Genomic DNA, 21762 nt, shown 5'->3' with positions numbered 1-21762 from the left:
CAAGTTCACCTTCAGCTTTTTGGCTGCTTCTCCCTAACAACACTGCTCTTTGAAGCAGAAGTGGTCCGTTGCTGGCAGGCAGGTCTTGAGTTGGATTTCTGACCACTGGGTACTACTCCCGAGGCCTCTCCTTTGGGCAGATCTCACAACATGACCCATTGCAGAGCAACCTCTGAAGAGACAGAGGAAGCTCTCTGTGACAGCGTGGGGTTGGAGGCTGCGGGATCCCATTCTGGTCCTGGCTCCATCACTCACTGATTTGATGCAGACAAGTTTTTAATATCTCTGGGTGTCCGTGGCCCAGTGAATAATGGTAACACCACTCCTAGCCCCTTTCTGGGATGGGTTATAAGAATTTAACAGCCCTGGCTGGTGTGGCTAAGTGGATTGAGCACTGGCCTACAAACCAAAAGATCACCAGTTCTATTCCAGTTTGATTCCCAGTCATGGAACATACCTGGGTTGCAGGCCAGGTTCCCGGTTGGGGGAGTGTGAGAGGGAACCAATCAGTGTATCTCCTCTCATACATCGATGTTTCTCTCCCTCTCTTTCTCCCTCCCCCTCACTAAAAATAAATAACTAAAGTCCGTTTTTAAAAAAGAATTTAATAGATGCACATATGAGATGCTAATCACTCAGAATTACCTAACAAGGAATATAACGGGCATTGTTGGGTTGTGCTGTATCCAGCTCAACATGATACTAACATGTCATTGATCCACATGCCAAGGAAGTGGTGCTTTTGCTAATTCTTCAGACAGGAAAACAGAGGTAAAAGAATTCAATAACCTGCCTAAGGTTAGGTACAGAGTAAAGGTCAGAGCCAGGACTCGGTTTAGCACTACGTGCCTTCAAGTCCCTGTACTCAGAACAGCGCCTGGAGCCTGGTGGGCAGGCAGTGAGTGGGGCTGCTGCCACTGGCACCTGCTGCGTCCTCTCTTGTCAGCACCATGGGTCAGGGGGTGGATCAGGTCCCGAAGGTGGAAAGTGACCAGCTGCTCGAGGTCCCAAAGCCCACTAGAAACAATATGTTAAATGTCTGGGGAAGGGTTTGGACCAGCAGAAGGCAGTCACATGAGTCCAAGTCTCAGACAGAAGAGGTGCCAGCCTTCCTGCAGGTGCCCATCGTGGGCAGTGGGGGAGGGCAAAGTCCAGTGTCATACCTGTCCAATTTCTGCATAGTCTGCATATTTGGTTTTAGTCCAGGGAATTGAAGAGGGAGCAGTCAGTATCCATGAAGGCGAACTATAAGGAAGATGGTGCCTGACTCGTGTAGGTCCCCTATAGAGGGCCTGGAGGAGTGGCTGGGGTGTGGGCCAGGCGAGTCGGGCTTTCCCAGGGGAACCAGAAGGAACCCCAAGTTTCTTGGCTGGGGGACAACGTGCAGGAGTTGGGCTTTCCGATAATGTGTGTGAACATATGGGCTCATGGACACGAGCCTGGGCAGAGACCAGCTCGGGCTGCCGGGAGGCCTCCCTGGGAGAGAGCACACGTCTGGGACCCAAGCAGAGAATGTGACCTGAGAGATGATTTGTGGAAGGGCAGCATTTGCTGGGGACAGGTAGAGGGTGGCGAGCAGGAGAAACCACAGTCGGACTGGAAAGCAGGTATTGCTTTTGTGAGAAGGTGCTGGCTAGGGTTTCCCACATGGAGAGGTGGAAGTGATGCCAAGTTGGGCGTGTCCCACAGACGTTCTCCGAGCACTCTGCACCAGGCCCTGAGCAGCGTGCTGAAGTCCAGAGAGGGACAGGGTGTGGGCTCGCTCTCAAGGAACTTGCCAGGGAGTGCTCCACGGGCAGAGGCCTAGGTGCCTCCAGTGGGCCCTGCGGGTTTGCCAGTTAGGGAAGTGCAGATGAGCTTCCCACGGGAGGAATGGCCACTGTGCCCGCACGTGTGGTGTCAGTAAGTCTTGCGGCAGGTAGAAGGATCGATCACACCTGCGGGCCTTAGAGCTGGTAGGGCTGGTAAAAGAAAAGTACAAGACTAGCAGTAACAGGTTAAGAGAGCAGAAAGTATGATGGCGAGGAAAGGAAGACCAAGGAATAGCCGGCAGACACGCCTGGGTAAGCCTGGCCGAGGCCAGCCCCAGCCTGGGTGGCGGAGTTGAGGAGTGCCCCGGGGTTCTTCCCTTGGCCCGTCACCTGTTCCTTTCTGGCTCTGTGCCCACTCTATCTCATCCCATCACCCACAGGGGACAAGAGGAGAGCCATGGCAGGAGGTCTCCCCTGGCAGACCCTCCCCTGGGGCCCCCAGCGCTCGCTGGAATCGGGTAGACAGGGGAGTTCTGATAGGTTAGCTGGGAAGCCGCATTAAAGATTGAAGCGTGAAGCCCATCTGACGGCCGCCGTGGATCAGTTTCCCACTGCAAGAGCCAGGCGGCTGAGGAAGGAGAGGTAAGTGGCCAGGATGCGAGGAGTGCGCCTCCCGGACTGCGCCCAGGGGCCCACCCGTAATGGTCAGCAGGGAGTGGACCTTCCACTGCTTCTGCTTCTGCCACTGCGACTGCACCGTGCTTTGCAGAGTGAACTGTAGGTGACGGGGCTCCACCCTCTCCTTCCTGCTCCTCAGGGCCTCTCCTTCTGCCGCCGGGGTGGGGATGGGGTAGGGATATAAGCTCTGGATCCTGGGGCCAAGTACCCGCCATGGACCCATCAGAAGGCAGGGTGCTGTTTGCACTCAGGCCTTGTGGGAGTGGCAGGCAGAAGCAGCAGTATGCAGACTGGGCATTGGGACATGTAGGCTCTTGTCCCAGCAGCACCGGTCACTGGAGATGCATGTGGTCTTATGCAAGTCACTCACTCTGAGCCTCAGTTTCCCTGGCTAAAAGATAGGTCTGGTAGGTCCTGCCCTGGATAGTTGAGCAGATTACTCACAAAAATGGTGCAAAGGAGCTTTGTCACAAAGGTGTGACAGATTATTGCACTTTATTCTGAGATTCTTTTCAAGGTTTGTTGTATGTCCTGAAATGAGCATATGAGGGAAGGGAGAAGAGCTGTTTCACTGGGGAAATCACTGGCCTGAGGACCACAGCCTGGGTGGTTGGCCATGTCCTGGCCTGGAAACCGGGAGACTGGGGTTCTAGCTGCTTACCTGCCATTTCGGATGTGTCTCCCTTTTTCTGGGCCTCAGGACCCCTCTGCACAAGGAGAGGGGCAGGGGCTGCTGCTTGCTAGCACCTGGGTAGGGCAGCCAGCCCCCTGCCTTCATTTTCACAGTGGAAAGGCCTTTCCTCTCTAGCGCACCAAGTGGGTGCCGAATGCAGGGCTGACAGTGGCCTTGCAGTCTCCACATCAGCACATGCTGGCCCACAGGTTATGTAGACACTGGCCTCTTAGACACAGTGTTAACTGCTGGTTACCAGGAGCTGCACCAAAGCCAATGGGCCCCGGGGCAAGGGTCCCCTCTCAGGGTTGTGGTAGGTGGTACATAAGCTGGCTCTGCTGGTCTGAGTTCAGCAGATGGCCTCACTTACAGCCCACTGTGGGCCTGCCCTCATTAGTAAGGACTGGGCAGAGAGGGCACTAGAAACTCCCCCCAGGGTCACTCTAAACAAGCACTTCAACTGGTGTTAAACTTGGGAAGCAGCTGGGGTTTGTCTGCTGCTGGGCCGAAGAGCTGCCCCGGCCTCCTGTGGGGAGGCCCCTGCCTGGTACAGTGGACGGAGCCCTGGGCTGGGAGACATCATCTTGGGCACTGACCCCAGTACTGCCACCAGTTCCTGTGTGGCCTTGGCCAGGTGACTCTGAAGTGTTAGGCCTGGATCACAGGTTCCATCCCTACGTGGACATTTGCTTGGCAGCAGGAACCTTGATACGAGAGAGGAAGGCATGCTGGGGACTTGGCCTAGGAAGGCCACCCCTGTGTCAAAGTGTCACTCCAACTCAATTCAAAATGGAAGGACCTTCTAAAGCCAAAAAATGGCAGAGGGGGGAGGGGAGCTCAGAGGGGCTTGGGACTCTGCCAGCTTAGACCAGGTGGCTGTCGTTTGCTGGCCAGAAATTCCATCAAGCCTCACTGAGCAGGTGCTGGATCCTTTGTCTCTGGAACTCCTGGGAGCTCAGGTTCCATCCTTTCAGGAGGCTAACTTGAAACCTACACTGTCCCTCTGTCCCAGAGGAGCAGGGCTGGCGTCCCAGAGCCTCATGAATGTTGATGGGCAGGCAGGAGAGTGGCCTTTCTCAGGAGCAGGTGTCCACAATGGCTCGGCTTCTCTGCCCACCTCGGGCTACACCCTGCACCAGCTGTACTCCCAGGGGTGGAGTCTCAGAAGAGGGCTCACCCCTCTGTGGGACTCTTCGCCATCTGTGTCTTCATAATAATGTAACGCATCCTTCTTTTGCGTAGTTTGGAAGTTGAAATAGAAGGAAATAATCCCACAATCCGGAGATAGCCACAGTGTCCAACCTGCAGTGTCTCCTTCTGTCCCTTCAGACTGGAGGGGTTTAGGGCTCAATGGCCTTGGCTCCATCCTGCTCACTTCATTGGAAACTGAGGCCCAGAGAGGGGTTCCCCACAGCACTTAACTATTTGTGGCAGAACTCCAGCGAAAACCTGGTCTCCCGGCTCCAAATTCACCTTGCAGAGATTTGTACAGACTGGAAGAGACCAGGCAGGAATGGGGGGCGACTGGGAGCGGGCTGAGAAAGCAGAAGACCACGGCTGAAGCAGGGGCGGCAGGGCCCAGGGCAGAGGGTCTGAAACTGCTGCATCTGGAAGCAGCTTTCCGGCCTGTAAGTGGCTGCCGAGCAGAGAAAAGGATTCAGCCCACAGCTGGTCGCCCCTGGTGGAAGAAATAGGGCCTTCGTGGGTGGGTAGATATGGTGCCGCCGTGCAGGAAAGGTGGCAGCTTCTGTTGCTGGGACTGCACTAGGAGGACCTGCCTGGGCAGCGCACAGCATTCCTGTGCTAGGCAGGAGTTCGGCCTGGACTCAGAGGTCTGTTTGAACTTCGAGCTCCTGTCACCTTGTCCTGCCTGCCCCGCCTCCCTCCCCGTGCCCCTGGCCCAAGCACAGCCTGCTCACCCCTCATGGTGGATTTTGTTGTGGGCTGATGTTGCTGTCACCTCACCCTGGAGGAGACAAAGCATCTAGTCAGCGAGGCGGGAGGGCAGCTTGAGTCCCGCCCCCATCACAAGACTCCCCACAGTTCCCCAGTGACCCCTGAGCTCACCAAGAGAAGGAACAATCAGCTCTTTCTCGGGCTGGTGCAAAAGCCTGGCCTTTCTTACAAATGTGGCACAGCACCAGCCCTGTGTGGACTCGGTGTGTGCGCAGGCCTCCCATGCGGGGCCTCCCATGCAGGGCTCAGAACAAGGATGTGGCCCCAGAGGCTGCGTGCTGACCGCCTGCGCCACCTCTGCCTCCACCCACTGGCCCTCACCCTCAGCTGCAGGCCCGCAGGTGCAGGCAGAGGGTGGAGGGTCACGGACGGTGGCTCAGGCAGCCCGGGGGCTGGACCTGGCTCTGACACCTGCCTGCTCAAAGGTTGGGGAAAATGGGTCTACAGGGTGTGGTAGTGCCAAGACCACTGATGACTTTAGGTACAACGGTTTCATGGAACGTGGAGAGGCCAGATGTTACAGGGTTATGGGGACAGTGGCAAGGGAGGGAGAGACAATACAAGTGCAGTTTGAGAGAGGAGGAGGGAGGGATCAGGAGCTGAAAGGGATGATTTGAACCATGTGAAAATGGGGGTCCTGTGTCCTGGCTCTGAGAGGAGAGCCACGAGAAGGGGAGAGGGGTGACTGCAAGGACGGGGGGGCAGCGTGTTACTCAGGTGTCAGAACCACTGTTGAAAGGTCAAGGACTTCTCACGTGGGACCGACCAGGAGAGCAGAGACAGGTCCTTGATTCCAGGTGTGTTTGCCAGGCCTTTCTTCTCTACTAACCAGCATGCATCTCTGCTTCTCTGCCCCACAGGCCCCTCCACCCAGCGTCAGGTGCAGAATGGCCCCTCTCCCGATGAGATGGACATCCAGAGAAGGTAACCGCCCACCCAGCCGGGCCTGCCTGGTGGCCAGGGGCGCCATTCGGCAAGCAGAGGGCATCCCTGCAGTGACTAGGGTCCGGACTCCCAGAGGATTCCACTGGGACAGGGAAACAGGCCTGACCAGAAAGAAAGAAGGAGCAAGTTCATTGCTGCTTTGCCCGAGTCCGTGGTTTCCCAGAGAAGGGCACCCTGCCTTCCGGTCCTGCAGCCCTCACAACAAGCCTGGTGATGTCCCGAGTGCTGGTCACTCTCAGTTAACACACCCCTCCCGCATGTGTGAGGAGGCCGTTTCCAGGAGGCCGAGGGTTCAATGACATGGCCAGGGCCGCCCAGGGCCGTCTGACGGAGGCCCAGCCTGGTCATCGTCCTGCGCAGTCTCCTCTCACTCCGTCTGAAGGCGTCTCCCCCCGGAGGCCTTGGGCAGGTGCTGTGGCCTCTCTGGACAATCTCGGCCCCTGCCCACTCGCCCCCAGTAAAGTTAAAGCAGCGGAGGCCGTGGAGCACCGGGTCAGCCGGGCTGCACCACTGTCCTCGTGGGGCCAGCCTGTGGAGGAGGCAGCTCCTGAGGAATACGGGCCCCGGGACAGCAGCCCCTGACCTTCTGAGCTGCTCCGACAAGGTTAGAACTGGGAGGGAGGGCCAGTGCTATCGTCCAGAAGTGACAGAATAGGTCCTGACGGCCAAGGAGGGAGCGGCCTCCCCAGGTCACGTTGCCGAGAAAGCCAGGGCCAGGGCTTAAACCTGGGCTGGCCTCGCCCGCAGGGCTCTCTCCACGAGGCTTTGCGTCCGGCTCCAGGGCGCTGTGCTGAGGACGTGGGCCTGGCCCCATCCCCTCCTGTAGCTTCTGGGAAGTGAGTGGCTCCAGGGCCTGAGGCTAGACGCCAGCAGGACTCCCGGCTGGGCGTGGGAGGCTGCGAGGCCCCTCGGGAATTCTGTGCTCTGGCCTCTCCCTCAGGCAGGGCAGTGAGTGATGCCCGGGCATCTGGCTGACAGGGTTCTTAGGCGGGTCCCTAGGCCTTAGTTTCCCATTTGAATTGGGCAGGTTTTTGTTTTGTTTTGTTGGGGTTTGTTTGTTTTTTCAGGATTATCCATTCTTTTTTTTTATCTATTTTTTATTGAAGTGTACATTCAGTATTTTTTTTAAGATTTCATTTATTTGTTTATAGGGGAAGGGAAGGAGAGAGGGAGAGAACTGTCAATGTATGGTTGCCTCTCATGCATCCCCTGCTGGAAACTGGCCAGGCATGTGCCCTGACTAGGAATCAAACCACGCAGGCCTGCACTCAGTCCACTAAACTACACCATCTAGGGCTTACTTTCGGTATGATTTTACAAAGCAGTCCCCCCATGTTTCCAGCACCCACCTGGCAGTGCCATTAGTATGTGGCGTGGACTGCATCCCTGTGCTGTGCTCTCCTTCTCCAGGGCTAGTCCACTCCCTTCACCTTTGACCCGGCCCCGCAACACCCCTCCCCTCTGGCAGCCGTCAGTCAGTTCTGTTAATCTGTGAGTCTGTTCCCATTTTGCTCGTTCATGTATTTTGTTCTCCAGATTCCACATGTAAGTGAACCCCTGTGGTACTTGTCTTCCTCTGTCCGGCTTGTTTCACGGAGCACAGGCCCTCCAGGCCCATCCGTGCTGTGAAGATGGGGTGTTAGTCCTTGCCCTGCTTAATTAGCTCAAGCAGTGAGAGCAAGGTGGGAAAACGTGCTTCCCAGAGAGACTCCTTTGCACTAACACCCGTGTTTACTGATTCCCAGGCCTATCTTCTAGCTTCAGGAATGTATCAGCTGCCAAAGGGCTTTCTACCTCTGCCTCATTGGCAGTCCTCACACTGACCCTCAGGGCTTGTGCCTACTGGTGCTGTCTCTCACAGGAGCCTGCTGAAGCTCTGGGGCTGGAGGACTCGCCCAGAGTAGCCATCAGTCAGAGGCAGAACCAGGACTGGTGCCTAGTCTGGCCCAGCTCAGCGCTCCGCCAGGTCCTGTGAGTGAGCCCTGCCAGGCCGAGAATGCGTGCACAGTGGCACATGGGCTTGAACAGACCCTTCCGTTGCTCTCTCAGAACTGGTTAACACTATGCTGTGTTATCTTAACCCACAACCCAAGTCCAAATTGTGGGAGGCCACTGGCCACAGACCCTTCAAGTCCAGTGTTGCCAGCAGTCAACTGTCTGCCGGCTGGAGCGCCCTGGAGGTCAGTCTGTGAACTGCGGGAGGCACACCGCAGAGCAGGGACCACAGAGCAGGGCCCAGCGAGGACTTCGTACAGAGGAGGCCCAGGGAGGGAGACGACCGGCCCAGGGTCACACAGCGGGCTAGCGGCTCCAAGCACAGGAACCTCATTTTCATGCAGACAGTAAACTAAGTTGACACCCGCTTTTTAAATATTTCCAAATATCTTCATCTCTCTGAGGGCTCCTACGCATGGACCCTGCTGGGGATAAATCTTAAAAGAACTCTGTGACACAGGTGTAATTATGCTTGTTTTATGGAGAAGAATCTGAGGCCCAGGAAAGGGAAGGGCTTCCCTGTGATCACAAAGCCAGGAGTCCCAGAACGGGATCCAGAAAGCTCCCTGCTGCTAAACGGTCTCCACAGTAGACTCCGGCCCCGTCTGACTGCCCTCCCTGGTGAGAGCGGCTGGACGAGGTGCACGTGTTCTTCCCGCCCCCACGCAGCAACCACCATGTGCAGGACCCAGAGCCAGGCAGCGGAGAAGGCTCGCTGTGCACTGGGTGCACAGCCCCCCGCCCTGCGGGGCACCCTTCCACCCTCCCTGCTACACGGACGCCATGGCTTGCCTCCACACACTCCCCTGCTGGGCCGGGGCGGGTGTCCGAGTGCCCCTACCCCAGCTGTGACAGCGAGCACTGGGGGAGGCTCCACACCAGTGAGACCCGCTGCCACCCAGTCTGCTCGGTTCCTTGAGCCCCTCCCGCTCTGGCGTCTCCGTCCCAGATTCTGCCAGTGTGTTTGTGGGTCAGCGTCCTCACGTGACCGGCCTTCCAAAGCCCCCCTGAAGCCACTCTGCCAAAAGGAGCTCAGGGGTTGAGGCACACACAGCCTGCACTGCCACCTACAGGATGGCCCTGTTAGTGGGGGCCGGGCCTGTGGCGAGACTGCTGAAAGGAATGAGTGTGTGCTGCCAAGTGTCTACTCCTCCTGACAGCCCGCAGAGCCTGGAAAGCGTTCCAGGAACTTTGCCAGGTGCAGCAGGAACAGGAGATGTGGGGTCGGGTCAGCTGGGGCCATGGGCCAAAGTCACCATCGGTCAGAGGTCGAAGCCAGGAGCTCTCCAACCTAGGGGAAAGCTGGGTCACTCAGCCACATGGTTGCCCAAGCCTTCATGGCTCCCTGTTTAGGGGTGTCCCCTATTTGGGGTCCTTGAACCAGTCGTGTCCCCCACCTTTGTTAAGTGGAGGCAGCAAGCTCAGGGTACTCACTGTGAGCCCTCTAGCCCAGGACGCCAGCGGGCTCTCGGGAAGAGCAGGTGCAAGTCGACTCTGCAGCCTGCACTCTGTGGACACACAGCACAGAGAAGTCACGCCTGCTCCACCCTGGTTGCTTTTCAGACAAGTGATGGAGCAGCAGCACCAGCAGCAGCGCCAGGAGTCTCTAGAGAGAAGAACCTCAGCCACAGGTGAGGGCAGCTCCTGCACCTCGGCGGCACCAGGGGCATGCCGGGCCCTCTTTGAAGAGTCGCTGGTCACATAGGTCTCAAGGTGTGACAGTCACATTCAGTGAGAGCAGGGAAACGAGAAAACAGGGCAGAGGGTGGGGAGTAGCTCCGCTCAGCCAGCCCCTTTCCTCCAGCCTCTGGTGCTGCGACATTGAGGGGGACGGAGACAGGGGACTGCCCAGCACTCGGCATTGCTCCCTCACATATGCCCCGTCAACCCTGCCACCCACAGTTACCTGCCATAGTCCCCAGAGGCCAACTCACAGTTGCATCTCAGGGACCCATGTCTGCTGGTGCCTCAGATGGGACAAGGCAATGAGAAGGAACAGAGAAGGAGAAAAAGACAGTTTGTGTCACCAAAGATCTGCCTCCCACTAGAAACCCATGATGAGATCAGGACAGTCAGCTGAGCTGAGGGCTGTAAGGCAGGTATGTGGTACTGTGGATCCAGCCAGGCCCCCCAGTGCTGGGGAGACAGGGACCGGCATAGGGAGTAACCGGAGCAGGGCCAGGCTCACCCCACGGGGGATGGAAGAGGCAGCGTGAGTTGTTCCCCACCCCTCAGAGAAGCAGGTTGCCGGCTCTCCCAGGGAAGCGCGGCTGGGGGCTGACCAAGCCCCTCTGTTCTGTTTCAGGACCCACCCTCCCACCGGGGCACCCCTCCTCTGCAGCCAGTGCCCCCCTCTGCAGTAGTGGGCCTCCGCCCCCGCCCCCGCCCCCTGTCCCACCACCACCCTCGGGGGCCGCTCCCCCTCCCCCACCCCCGTTGCCAGCTGGAGGAGCCCAGGGCACCAGCCACGACGAGAGCTCAGTGTCGGGACTGGCCGCTGCCCTGGCTGGGGCCAAGCTGAGAAGGGTCCAGCGGGTAAGTGTCCCTGAAAACAGGCAGTATGGGCTAGAGGACCAGTTCCCAGCTGTCTAACTGCCGAGTGGACAGAGCCTTCCCTCTCCCAGCCCCGAACAAAGCACTGCCCTGCCGCAGCCTGGAAGCCCCCTCGGCCCGCCACTCTGGGTGCAAAACTTGTGGGGCGGCACTGTGTGAGCCACACGGGGCGTTTGGTTACAGGATGCGCTGCCGGCCCTCACGGTGACCTTTACAGGCGGGGCAGGAACTGTCCCCCTTTACAGACGAGGAGGCTGGGGCCTGGGGGTCTGAGCAGCGTGTTCACAGGTTTATCAGTACAGAGTGGGCTCGGGCCCGGCTCCATCGCTGCCTGCGTGTGTGTCGTGGAACCTGCTCCCTCGGGCTCAGTCTCACTTCCAGCGCCCTCTGCCTGCGTTCGGGAGGTGGAGCTTGGGGAGTGAGGCCAGTGGCTGTGGCTCTCACACGTCTGGTAGAGTCTGGCTTCCTTCTCAAGAATTGTCTCCTCCCCACTCTGGGTCACACTGGGCCTGTCAAGACTTCTGGCTCTGCACCCGTGACCCTGGGGTGTGTCTGACCCACAGGGCCTGGCCCCTCTCCAGCTGTATCACCGGTGGGGTTGGGAAACGCTGACCTGGATGGCCCCTGAGGGCTCTTCCAGCCCTGCAGTCGTGGGAGTCGCACGTCCTACACTCCCGGCCCCGTCGTCCCCTCAAGTGACATCCTACACAGACAGCAGACTGAAACACTGCGTTCTTCCCCCTTAGCCGGAAGATGCGTCTGGAGGCTCCAGTCCCAGCGGGACCTCCAAGACCGACGCGAACCGGGCGAGCAGTGGGGGCGGAGGAGGTGGCCTCATGGAAGAAATGAACAAACTGCTGGCTAAGAGGTAGGTGTGGCTTCCCCAGACTCCGCCGCATTGTCACCCGGGTTCAGCAGTGCAATGACAGTTTCATTTTTCCCTCCTCATGGGGTCAGTTGGAGGCATCAGGCCAAAAGGAGTCCTGGTCAGCACTCCCTGCCCGTGCTCTCCACACACACGGAGGGCGACCCACAGCACCGGGCTTCCTGAGAGCAGGACAGGCAGTGCCTGAAGGTGTGTAGGGTTGCTGTGGCTGCACGTCGTCAGGGAGAGAACCCGGGCGTCTTCCCAGAAGAGGTTTCTCGCGAGCTAGGCCGTGAAGAGCTGAGGTGGGAGAGGAGAAGGAAGTGCCCGTGCAGAATGAAGAGCAGGGGCACAGTGGGCAGGGGTAGGTGCCTGGGGGGCTGAGACAGCCCCTCCTGCGGGCATCTTGGTCTCTGAGAAGTATACGAGCATGGGAAAACAGACGGTGTTCTTCAAAAAAATATTCACACTTCCCCAAGTCCAAAACCAACACAGTAACAATAACAGCATGGCCTAGGTGGCCTAGACCAAAGGGAGAGGAAGTTCCCAAGAACAGGAAGAGACCGAATTTGCCAGGAGCCGGTGGGCCGCCCAGATGCCGGGCTCGCCCTCCGGAGCACAAACACGCTCTGCGCCACTCAGCAGGGATGACTGGGGTTGCTCTTTGAAGTGTGCCCCCAGTTCGGGGATGCTGGGTGGGGCCCACTGCTGCTGTGCAGGCGGTGGCAGACTCAGGCCTCTCCCTCCGAGCCCTCCTTCCTGCAGTGGAGGCAGAAATCGGGGCAGGGGTCAGGCAGAGGGCCTCTGTGTGCTCCGCACTGTCACGGTCTCTTAGGCCCCGAACCTTCACGGGGCTGGGTAGCCAGGCCAGCTTTGGGCAGCAGTTGAATGTCGCAGGGCAGAACGGCAGCTGGTGGGCCGGTGAGGATGGTGCCATCACCCAGGAAGCAGTGATGGCAGCTTGCACCAGTTGTCCAAAGTGAGATGGGAAAAGGCGAATTCGAAATAATGCCGAGGGAGGAGCGACCGGCCTTACAGTTGTGGGGAAGCAGAGGTGTGTGAGGAGCCGTAGAGAGGCAGGCAGACCTGCGTTTCCCGAGACGAGAACACCAAGGGCGGGGTCCCTGTGTGGTCCGTATAGTGTGGACCCCATTGCCCCACTGCTGATAGCTGGCCTTCAACCCCACTCCACTCATCAGACCAGTGTCCTTGTCGATGGGCCACTCGTGCCGCCCGTTCTGACAGTTACACGCGCTGGCAGCTTCACAGAGCTGAGGCGTCCCAGAGGCGTGACTTGGAGGATCGCAAGGGTCTGCATGCGTAGACTTGGGAGTTAGCCACAGAAGGTGACCACTGAGGAAACAGGCCACGGCGAGTCTTCCCGAACATGTGGGAAATGGGTGGGCTGACTGGAGGCTGTCAGTGGGGGTCCGTGTTGGGGTAATACAGAAAGGGCCCTTCCTCCCTCCCATGAGGTGGTCTGCTCACCCGGGCAGGTGGCCTGCACTCGGAAAGTTCCCACTGCCCTCACCGTGACAGACCGCAGCCCAGAGAGGCCCCATTCCTGATCCTGGGTGGCCAGGCTTTGAGCAGCCTGGAGGACAGCCACCACCCAGGCAAACTAGCACCTAGGGACCCAGACGCTGCCAGCCCACTTCCGGCTCTCAAGTGCTACAGATAGATAGCAATGTCCCCAGGCCCCATCCCATCTGGCCTGAACACTCCCCGGGCATTGCCACAGACCAGATGGGTGCTGGAACAAACTGCCTCCTTCACATGGCGCAGGGCTCCCACCCCTACCATGGTGCTCTCTGCTGGCTAGGCTATGTCCGCACACAGGAGGTGTCCAGAGAGGTAGGAAACCTCGGGAACTGACAGTGTCTTCCTCCCCATGCTTAGGAGAAAAGCAGCCTCCCAGACAGACAAGCCGGCTGATAAAAAGGAAGATGAAAGCCAAACGGTGAGCCCACCCCACCGGTTTGCCCACCCCACCGGTGGGAATAGACCAGGAAGGCTCTCTGGCCCCAGGCCAGGCCTTTGGGGCACTGGGGTACATTGGGTTTAGACATATATGTGATGGGTACTTCACCAGGTGATTTATAGGAGGGATGGGAGACAGGGGCCCATAGTGGGGATAGAGGGCAGGGTACAGGAAGAAGGACAACAGGAGGGGCTGTGGAGCTCTCATGTCTGCCCCACAGCATAGAGGGTCTGCAGTTGCTCTGCTTGGAGCTGGAAGACAAAGGCAGAGCAGCAGGATCGCCCGTGGGCCCTGAGGGAAAGGCCTGGGGCTTGGGAGCAAGGAGGGGCCATGCAGACAGATCCCGGCCTCCTGGGCCCATTGCTGGAAGACCAGGGTGGTTTTGATTTTCCAATGACTCCTTGAGTCCACTGACCCCAGCAGGAGCTGGGCAGAGGAACCAAGACTCTGGCCCTCGTCCTTCCTGGGTGTCCTGGAGCCTAGTCTGGCCACACAGGCTCGAAGCATCTGCTTCCACTCGGGCGCCTCCTTTTCTTTTTTTCCGTGTTGAGTTTTTCCTAGAAAAACGGTCTCCTATTAAAACGGCTAAGTTGAGCCCTGAACTACAAATGGCGTACAGGCCACAGCTGAGTGGCAGAAGGAGACAGAAGAGATACAGCCAGATGTGGCCCCTGGGCTCCAGCCCCACCCCCGATTCTCCCAGCTTCCAGCCCCCATGCTTGAGCTGCCCAGCCCCTCAGCCCCACCCGTGTCTCCTCCCCAGCCTGCATTTCTCTGCAAATACCGCGTTGTGCAAAACAGACCCCTGGCCGGGTGCGGTTCCCTCAGCCACGTGCACACGCACACGGGCGCACGCGTGCTTGCCCTCAGCCCTTAGTACAGTCCACCTCCCCACTGGGGCTTGGGGTTTTCATCTGTTAATAATATTCATTGTTTCACTGTTTATAAAAGTAACACATGTTCCTTCAAAAAACCCGAATTTTAAAAAACACTCTCATAGCCAACCTGCCCCGCCAGCCTTTGTGGCCAGACTGACTCCAGGCCTCTCCTTCCCGTTGCAGGAAGAGCCGAGCACCTCTCCCTCTCCGGGGACCCGAGCAGCCAGCCAGCCACCTAACTCCTCAGGTAAGAAGCCACCCTGCCCTGCGCTGGGCCAGGTCTCAGGGCAGGAGGCGCTCCCCCAGGGAGACAGTCTGACCCCACGGCCTTCCCTACGGGTGAGCAGAGGTGGCCAGACGGGCTGTGCAAGCAGGTCTGTCCATGGGCCTCAGAGCCGGCCGAGGGCAGCAGCCTGTCTGCTGGCACCTGTCGGGTGGCCCTGGGGTCGGGTGGCCCTGGGGCTCGGGTGGCCCTGGGGCTCAGCTTCCTGCCTGGGGCCGGGGCTCTGAAGAGGACATCCACCCAAACCCAGCTCAGCAGCCCACGGTCTGGGGTTGGGACACAGGGTCCAGGGAGGGGATGTAAGTAGAAGAGTGAGGGAGACACTGGAGTTTATTGCTCCGTCGCTCAGTAGACATGTATTCAGAGCAGGAGGGACAGGCAGAGCAGAGTCTGCTCAGAGCAGGAGGGACAGGCAGAGGGGACAGAGGCCACCCACCCCAGCCGAAGGAGGCTGTGGCCACTGTGGCTGTCTCTCTGGGGCCTGGGGCGTGGCTCCACCCCACACCAGCGTATGTCCTGGTGCTCTAATGGCGTGTTTGCCTCCCTTGTGCAACGGTGCCCTAAGTCTCTTCCCCATATGGGGCCACGTGGGCGTTTAGTGAGTGGCAATGTGAGCACCTCACACCCAGTGCGTGGGTCAGATGTTTTCCCACTTTAGGAGGTTGAAGTACAGTGTGGTCACGTGGTTCGCTGAAGGCCACGTGCCTGCAGCTTGGGTGTGGTCCCAGCTCCTGTACCACCAGGCCCGGCATGCATCCCAGGGACTGGCTTTCGGGAGATTGGCCTCAGACCCTCGGTCAGGCTCAGCACGGGCAGGTGGCTTCCTGCTGCCCTGGGCGCTTTCCCTTCTGCCTCTCTGCTCATCCTGCCACGTCAGTGGGTTCAGTTTAGCAGGACACAGCTCTTGGAAAAAAAGGAAATGTAATTTAAACTTAAAAAAGAAGGAAAGAAAAAGAGCCCGGGACAGAGAAAGGCCGCCTGTGGTGTGGGGTTGGGGACCGTGGAAGGCATCAGTGGGCGGCAGGCCCCAGGCCTGGCCCCCAAAGCAGATGTGGGCCCGGGGCTGACCGGGAGTGCTGGGTGAGGGGCTCCCACAGCTCTGGGGTCACAGCTGAGAGGTTCCTGGACCTCTTGGTCCAGGTTCCAAGGAGAGTGGGCTTTCCATGGTGCACACTCAGAACTAGACCAGAAGTCAAGGTCAACAGGGTCCTGAGTAGGGAAGACATGGGTGACAACAGCATCATCCACAGCCCTGCAAGAGCTGCCTGGGCCAGTGGGGAACAGACCAGGCCAGGCCTAGCTCCACCAAAGCAAAGCCTCCTGGCGGGTGTTGGGGGACCTCCTGTCAGGGATGTCAGGTGGGGACCGGGAGTCCTCTCAGCCCTGAGGCTCCTCGTCCGTGACGTGATTGACAGAGGCCGGCCGGAAGCCCTGGGAGCGGAGCAACTCTGTGGAGAAGCCTGTGTCCACATTACTGTCCAGGTGAGCGGCCCCGGGCAGGCTTGACCACGCATAGGCGTGCGGTGGGGCCATGGCGGCCGCGGTGCCCACTCACGTGTCTGTTTCGTCCCACTGCCTAGAACCCCGTCTGTGGCCAAGAGCCCCGCAGCTAAGAGCCCCCTCCAGTCGCAGCCTCACTCTAGGTACCGAACAGCCCTGTCTCTGGGGCCTCCTTTGTCCCCTGCCGTGACTAACACCCCGGCCCCAGCCCGTGTCCTGTCATCTAACAGTGGCTCTGGGAACCAGCGGTCTGTTCTTCTCCCAGAGCCGGAGCAAGTAGCGCTGGGGGCTGCTTCCTCCGCTCCCTCAGAAAGGGGGAGACGGGGGCCTGGGAGGGGGCTACCCACCCAGCCAGGTGGCGAGTGGAGCCGAGGGCAGGTCCCAGTGCGGGCTCACTGTCCATGTCCTTGGGCAGGCCCCCCCACCCGTGAAGAGGTCTGTCCACCTCTGCCTCCCAGGCAGTCGTGTGGACAGCTGTGTGACAACAGCTGGACACAGGCCCTGCTGCCTCCCACAGCACAGCCATCCCCGACCGGCCTGGCGCCCACCTCCTCGCCTTCTGCTCTGTATAGCGCACACGGCCAGGTCCCCGGGGTGCTGACCATATTTCCCAAACCAAGGGCTGGTGTGGTGACAGGACAGAACATCTGGAGCCCAGGTTGCCCGAAGTCAGAGGCAGACAGCCCATGGTTACCGCAGGCCAGGTGCGGCCTGAGTCTGCAGGCCTCCAGAGCCTATGCTCCGGCGGCACCGGCAGGAGGGTCGGCGGCAGACTCCGTGAGCAGGGGGGAAGGCATCACAGTGACAGCGGCCTGCGGCCTGCCAGGTTCTGGGACGGCTGTGGCTCTGATGGCGCCCTGGAGCCGCACCAGGTCACGGGGGAGACAGCTGTGGGGATAGGAACGTTAGCAAGTGGGCTGGGCAGGCCTCTCTTGGAGGTGGCATCTGAGTTCCCCTGAGACCATGGGGACAGCCTTCCAGTCTGGAAGCGTGGAGGTGCTGAGGTCCTGATCCTGTCACCAGCCTGGCAGGTCCACAGGACAGAAATGGCCATGCAGCTGCACTGTGGGGAGGGTGGCAGAAGGGGAGGGTGGAGGGTGGGAAGGAGCCACGTGGCAAGAGCTTGGATTCAGTGCTGTGAGCAGGCGGGTCCCAAGCCCTAAGCACAGGGACGGCCACAGAGGGCGGGAGCGGAGGCTGGGCATCCCACTCAGAAGAGACTGCTCTGCCTTCAGTGTGGTGCAGACCCCCCCGCAGTGGCGCCCCTGAGCTCACAGAGCCTGGCAGCATCGCCCTCCAGGGACTGTCGGGGGGGAATGGGCCCAGAGAGGCGAGGCCGTTGGCCCAGGGGACCCAGAAAATTGCTGTTACCACAGACACTTGAACCTACAGGACAGGTGTGAGGGACCTGGGTCTGAGGCTGGGCCTGTTCCTCGTCGGGAGCAGCATCGCTCACCTGCTCGCTCGGGACCGCAGTGGGCCTGCCAGTGGAGTTGACCCGGGAGGGGTGCAAGGGCATCTCGTGTCCTCATTCACACGCACGTGGTTCTGTGCGTGGGGCCACGGAAACTTCATGTCTCGCCCTGCGGGCTTTTCCCCGGCTCCACTGAGACACTCTCAACACCCACATTGTGTCGGTTGGAGGTGCACACATGGGGATTTAGCGTGCACACATGGGGGTGCACACATGGGGATTCTGCGCATTGGGCAGAGTGGGCCTCTTGTGTGTGCACGGTGAGGTCTTTCGAGACCTGCTTTCCTGGCTACTCTCGAGCACACAGTGCAGTGTGCTGGCCAGCCCCCATGCTGTGCATCCCACCCCCACGACCTGTCCATCCTCAAGCTGGCCCCTGACACCCACCTGGCCACTCTTTGTTTCGGTAAGTCTGGTTTTCTGAGATTCCACACGAAGTGAAGTCATACGCTATTTGTCTTTCTCTGCCTGGCTTATCTCGCTGAGCACTGAGCCCTCTGGGTCCGCCCCTGCTGCCACAAACAGCAGCCTCCCCTGTGCCTCGGGCCCTTTCCATTGTGTGGGCCCCACATCTTCTGTCCCAGTCGCCTGTCCCTGGGCACCTAGGAGGCTGTGCTGCAGTGAGTGTGGGTGGGCGCAAGCATCTCTTCAAGACTGTGTCCTCGGCAACCTCTCCCTCAGAGAAAGCCTGAAAGTGGGATTGCTAGACTGCTTCTCATTTTCCGAGGAGCCTCCATACTTTTCCACAGAGGTACCAGGGTTTTCATGTGTGTTTTCCCTCGCCATGGAGAATAGCAGTCCTCATCTGTCCAGTGGCCTTGCAGCTGGGCTGACCCTGCCTGGCCACTGTGTGTCCACCGTCCATCACACCCACCACAGTCCCTGCAGTGGCTCAGCCATGTCCCTGCCCGGCACCTATAGGCCCACCAGCCTTTCTCTGCACGTGGGGAGAGAATCAGGTCCAGACGGCGCACCTTGGTCCACTTGAGAGGGCCGAGGAGTGAGACGGCTCTCTGCCAAGTTCTCCAGGGCGTTCACTTTCGAGCCCGCTCGCTTTAGTTCGGGAACTTTGCAAAGAGCAAACCACATCCAAGGACGTCGGTCGAAGAAGTCAGGCTCTACAGAGAACTTAGGCCTTTAGGACGAGTGTTTACTGTACAAAGTTTTTGCGATTTTGCATCCTATTTAATGTCATTCTTACTAGTTTTTCCCAAAGCCTCCCATGAGCCAGGAACACAGGCCCCACACCAAGGACAAGCTGACCGATGTGTTTCTCTCCAGGAGGCACTGTGCCTGCAACTGTGGCGGGGCCGCCTGCATGGCCACTCCGTGTGAGAGCTCTCGAGCCCAGAAACAGCTCCTTTGGCGGACCCAAGTGCTGGCTCTTGGGTTGGGAAATATGGTCAAGTTACCCATGAGACCGTGGAGACAGGGCACGGGGACCCTTCCCGCGCAGCAGAGTGGCCAGAGACAAAGCGAGAGCCTTTGAGGGACGCAGGAAGAGGGCACTGCCTGGCCTGGCCGGCAGGGCCTGCCTGGAGCGGGGACTCTGTGGCACCTAGGTCCTTCTCACACTCTGTCCCCCAGCGAGGCGGGGCCTGGCAGGCGCACCCACTTGACCGCACCCTGTGTCCTCTCCCCAGGATGAAGCCGGCAGGAAGTGTCAACGATGTGGCCCTGGATGCCTTCGATTTGGACCGGATGAAACAGGTGAGTGTGTCCTTTCCCGAGAGGCCATGAAGGAGCCAAGGCCGGAGACCACCTCAGGTGCATGAGCAGGCAGGCAGGCCCAGGGGTCCTCACGCTGCAAGTCAGGCAGGGAGCCAGCCTTGGAGGGCGGTCACAGGGCTTGCCCCCGGCCCGTGCCATCACCGGCACAAAGCATCCCTCCGCCTGTCTGGGCACTCCAGAGGGGCCTGAGGATGGGAGGCTGCAGGGCCCCGCCCCAGCACACCCCAACCTGGAGGGAGGCCCAGGATACCCTGCCCCTTCAGACGTCCCCTGCCCCCACAAGGCCTGCCCCTCATGGAGGCGCTGCTCCCACAGGAGATCCTGGAGGAGGTGGTCCGGGAGCTCCACAAGGTGAAGGAGGAGATCATCGACGGTGAGTCCGGGCAGCCGGGTTCCTGTGCTAGGGCAGGGCTGGGGCCTTCAGTTGGGGACTCAGGAGCACTCTGGGACTCTGGGACTCTGGTTTCATTGTCCCCTCATGGCCCACGCCACCCTCCCCAAGCTCTCTAGTCAGCAGGCTGAGGCTTAGGCAAGTTACAGGACCCACGACACCTGAATCTGCCATCCCCACTTCCTGGGCTTGTCCTGAGGCCATGGTAGCCATGGTAACTGCACAGGGAAGGTGATCAGGAGCATGCTCTCTGAAGCCCAGGGCAGCCAAAGCAGCTCCAGTGCTCGCTTCTCTTTCTGCAGCTGTGGACTTGGGTCGACTTTTCTGGTTCTGTTCCCTCCCCAGGGAGAGTCTGAGGGACCCAGAAGGCACAGAGCTACTTCACAGGCCTGACCTGCTTGACAGCCTGCCTGGCCCCGGGCTGGGGGAGAAGTCCGGGGACTCTGGTTCACCATGAATGCCCCCCATCCCGGTCCCCCTTCAAAGCCTTTGATGCCCTGGCTCAGATCTGGGACAGGGGACAAGGAAAGGTCTGCTCAGGCAGGGCTGGCTCAGCCCTGGGACCAGAGGCAATGGGGGGCTCTTGACAGAGGGCTGCCTGGACTCTGGAGAGAGGAGAGGCTAGGATGGGAACCTGCCTGGGCCACTCCCAAACCTAGACTCCTGTCCAGAGCTGGGCACCCTAGCCACACCCTGGCCTGGCCCCAGTGAAGAACACTCAGTCCCTATCTGCCCAGTCCCCGCCGCAGGCCCGAGCTGCACAGATAAGGAGGTAATGAGTAAACAGAGCGGGACGCAGCTGGAGCCGGAAAGGAGGCAGAGGCCAACCATCAACCCGCTTTATTGCTCAGTGATCCCCGCAGGCGGGGCTGCCGGGGCTGGAAGCAGCCTGCGTGCAGAGGGCAGAGGCAGCTGGCGGGGGTGGAGGCTGTGAGGTGTGCAGCCCCACTCTCCCGTCTGCAGGCGCAGTCACGGGGGGCTGCCTCTCCGGTGGCCAAGTGGGCGGTGGGGGAGGAGGGCAATGCAGAGCCCCCAAGAAACTGCCTGTCCTTTCTGGATGAATGTGCATGCAGCGCTCACTTTTTCTCTTAGCCTCTGGCTCCAGGCCCCATAGGGTCTGTCTGGGAAAAGGCCTAAATTTGGGGGGATCCTGGGAGTGGGGACGGGAGGAAGCTGAGAAGAGCAAAGTCCCTGCCCCTCCCAGGGAGGCGCAGAGCTCAGGCCAGGGACTGGGGCAGGCATCCACCCTGCTCAAGGCCATAGACTTCCTGCTGCCGTGGTCAGGGGCAGGGCTCCCAGGTCCTCTGAGCAGAACCAAGATGTCCACCTGTCCAGACCTGTTCAGGGATCTGGCTGCCTGCCAGCCCCTCCCCAGCTCTGAGGCCTCGTGCAGGTCTCCCCACTGGCCCTGTGACAGGGTCTGCCGGCTGGGGAGACGCACCTCTAGCCTGGGCCTCTGGCCTCTGGGAGCCTGGGCAGGGCACTCGGGAGACACAGGCACCACAAGGACCACACCGGAGTGTGGGGACAGGGCCTGGGGAGGAGGTGGGTGGGCTGGTCCCTGCCTCACCTGAGCCCCTCCCTCCTGTTCTGTTCTGTCCACAGCCATCAGGCAGGAGCTGAGTGGAATCAGCACCTCATAGGGCGAGAGGCCCCTGCGCCCCAAGACGCGGCCCCTACGGACGGCTCTGGCCTCCAGCACACGCAAGCGTGCACTGAAGCTAGGATGTACTTCGTGTGAAGTCTTAGCCTGTGTTGAAACATTAAAATGAGGAAACTGTTCAATTCCTGGATTTTTTAGATTCTACCTGACACAGAACACCAGGTCTACTCACCTTTTTTTGTATTTTATATTTGTCTATTTAAGTGTACATTTCTTTTGGTTTATAGAGAAGACACCCCCAAATCACACGCTTCATTAGGTGGTTCCTCCTGGGTGACGCTGTTGGCACCTGGGCTGGCGTGGCGAGTCGTGCACTCTCAGCGCCTGCCCGGGGCCCTGTACGAAGGCCTGTGCACGCCCCACAGTGTCTGTGTCCCCCTGTAATAAACATTTACTGTGCACACACCCGGCTCCCGCGCACTCTCTCACACCAGCTCTGGCTCTG

General features: G+C 59.6%; 1 protein-coding gene across 5 annotated transcripts in view; it reads left to right on the top strand.

Moving 5' to 3' along the window:
• Positions 1–21720, top strand: part of EVL (Enah/Vasp-like) — a 119300-nt gene extending 97580 nt beyond the window's left edge. For 4 of the 5 annotated variants that reach the window (XM_037130419.2, XM_037130417.2, XM_037130421.2 and 1 more), the window contains 11 exons: positions 5919–5982; positions 9562–9629; positions 10304–10533; positions 11298–11419; positions 13316–13376; positions 14459–14522; positions 15974–16040; positions 16139–16201; positions 19176–19242; positions 19579–19636; positions 21260–21720. In XM_037130419.2, the coding sequence (XP_036986314.2) occupies positions 5919–5982; positions 9562–9629; positions 10304–10533; positions 11298–11419; positions 13316–13376; positions 14459–14522; positions 15974–16040; positions 16139–16201; positions 19176–19242; positions 19579–19636; positions 21260–21297 (902 nt within the window). In that variant the 3' untranslated portion in view covers positions 21298–21720. The remainder of the gene's footprint in view (positions 1–5918; positions 5983–9561; positions 9630–10303; positions 10534–11297; positions 11420–13315; positions 13377–14458; positions 14523–15973; positions 16041–16138; positions 16202–19175; positions 19243–19578; positions 19637–21259) is intronic. The other variant, XM_037130422.2, reaches the window with a different exon arrangement.
• Positions 21721–21762: the final 42 nt, after the last annotated feature.

The sequence above is a fragment of the Artibeus jamaicensis genome, unplaced genomic scaffold (genome assembly GCF_021234435.1).
Source record: "Artibeus jamaicensis isolate MK-2021 breed Jamaican fruit bat unplaced genomic scaffold, CSHL_Jam_final contig_444, whole genome shotgun sequence".
NCBI classification, from domain to species: Eukaryota; Metazoa; Chordata; class Mammalia; order Chiroptera; family Phyllostomidae; genus Artibeus; species Artibeus jamaicensis.
This window is presented reverse-complemented; position numbering and strand designations above follow the sequence as displayed.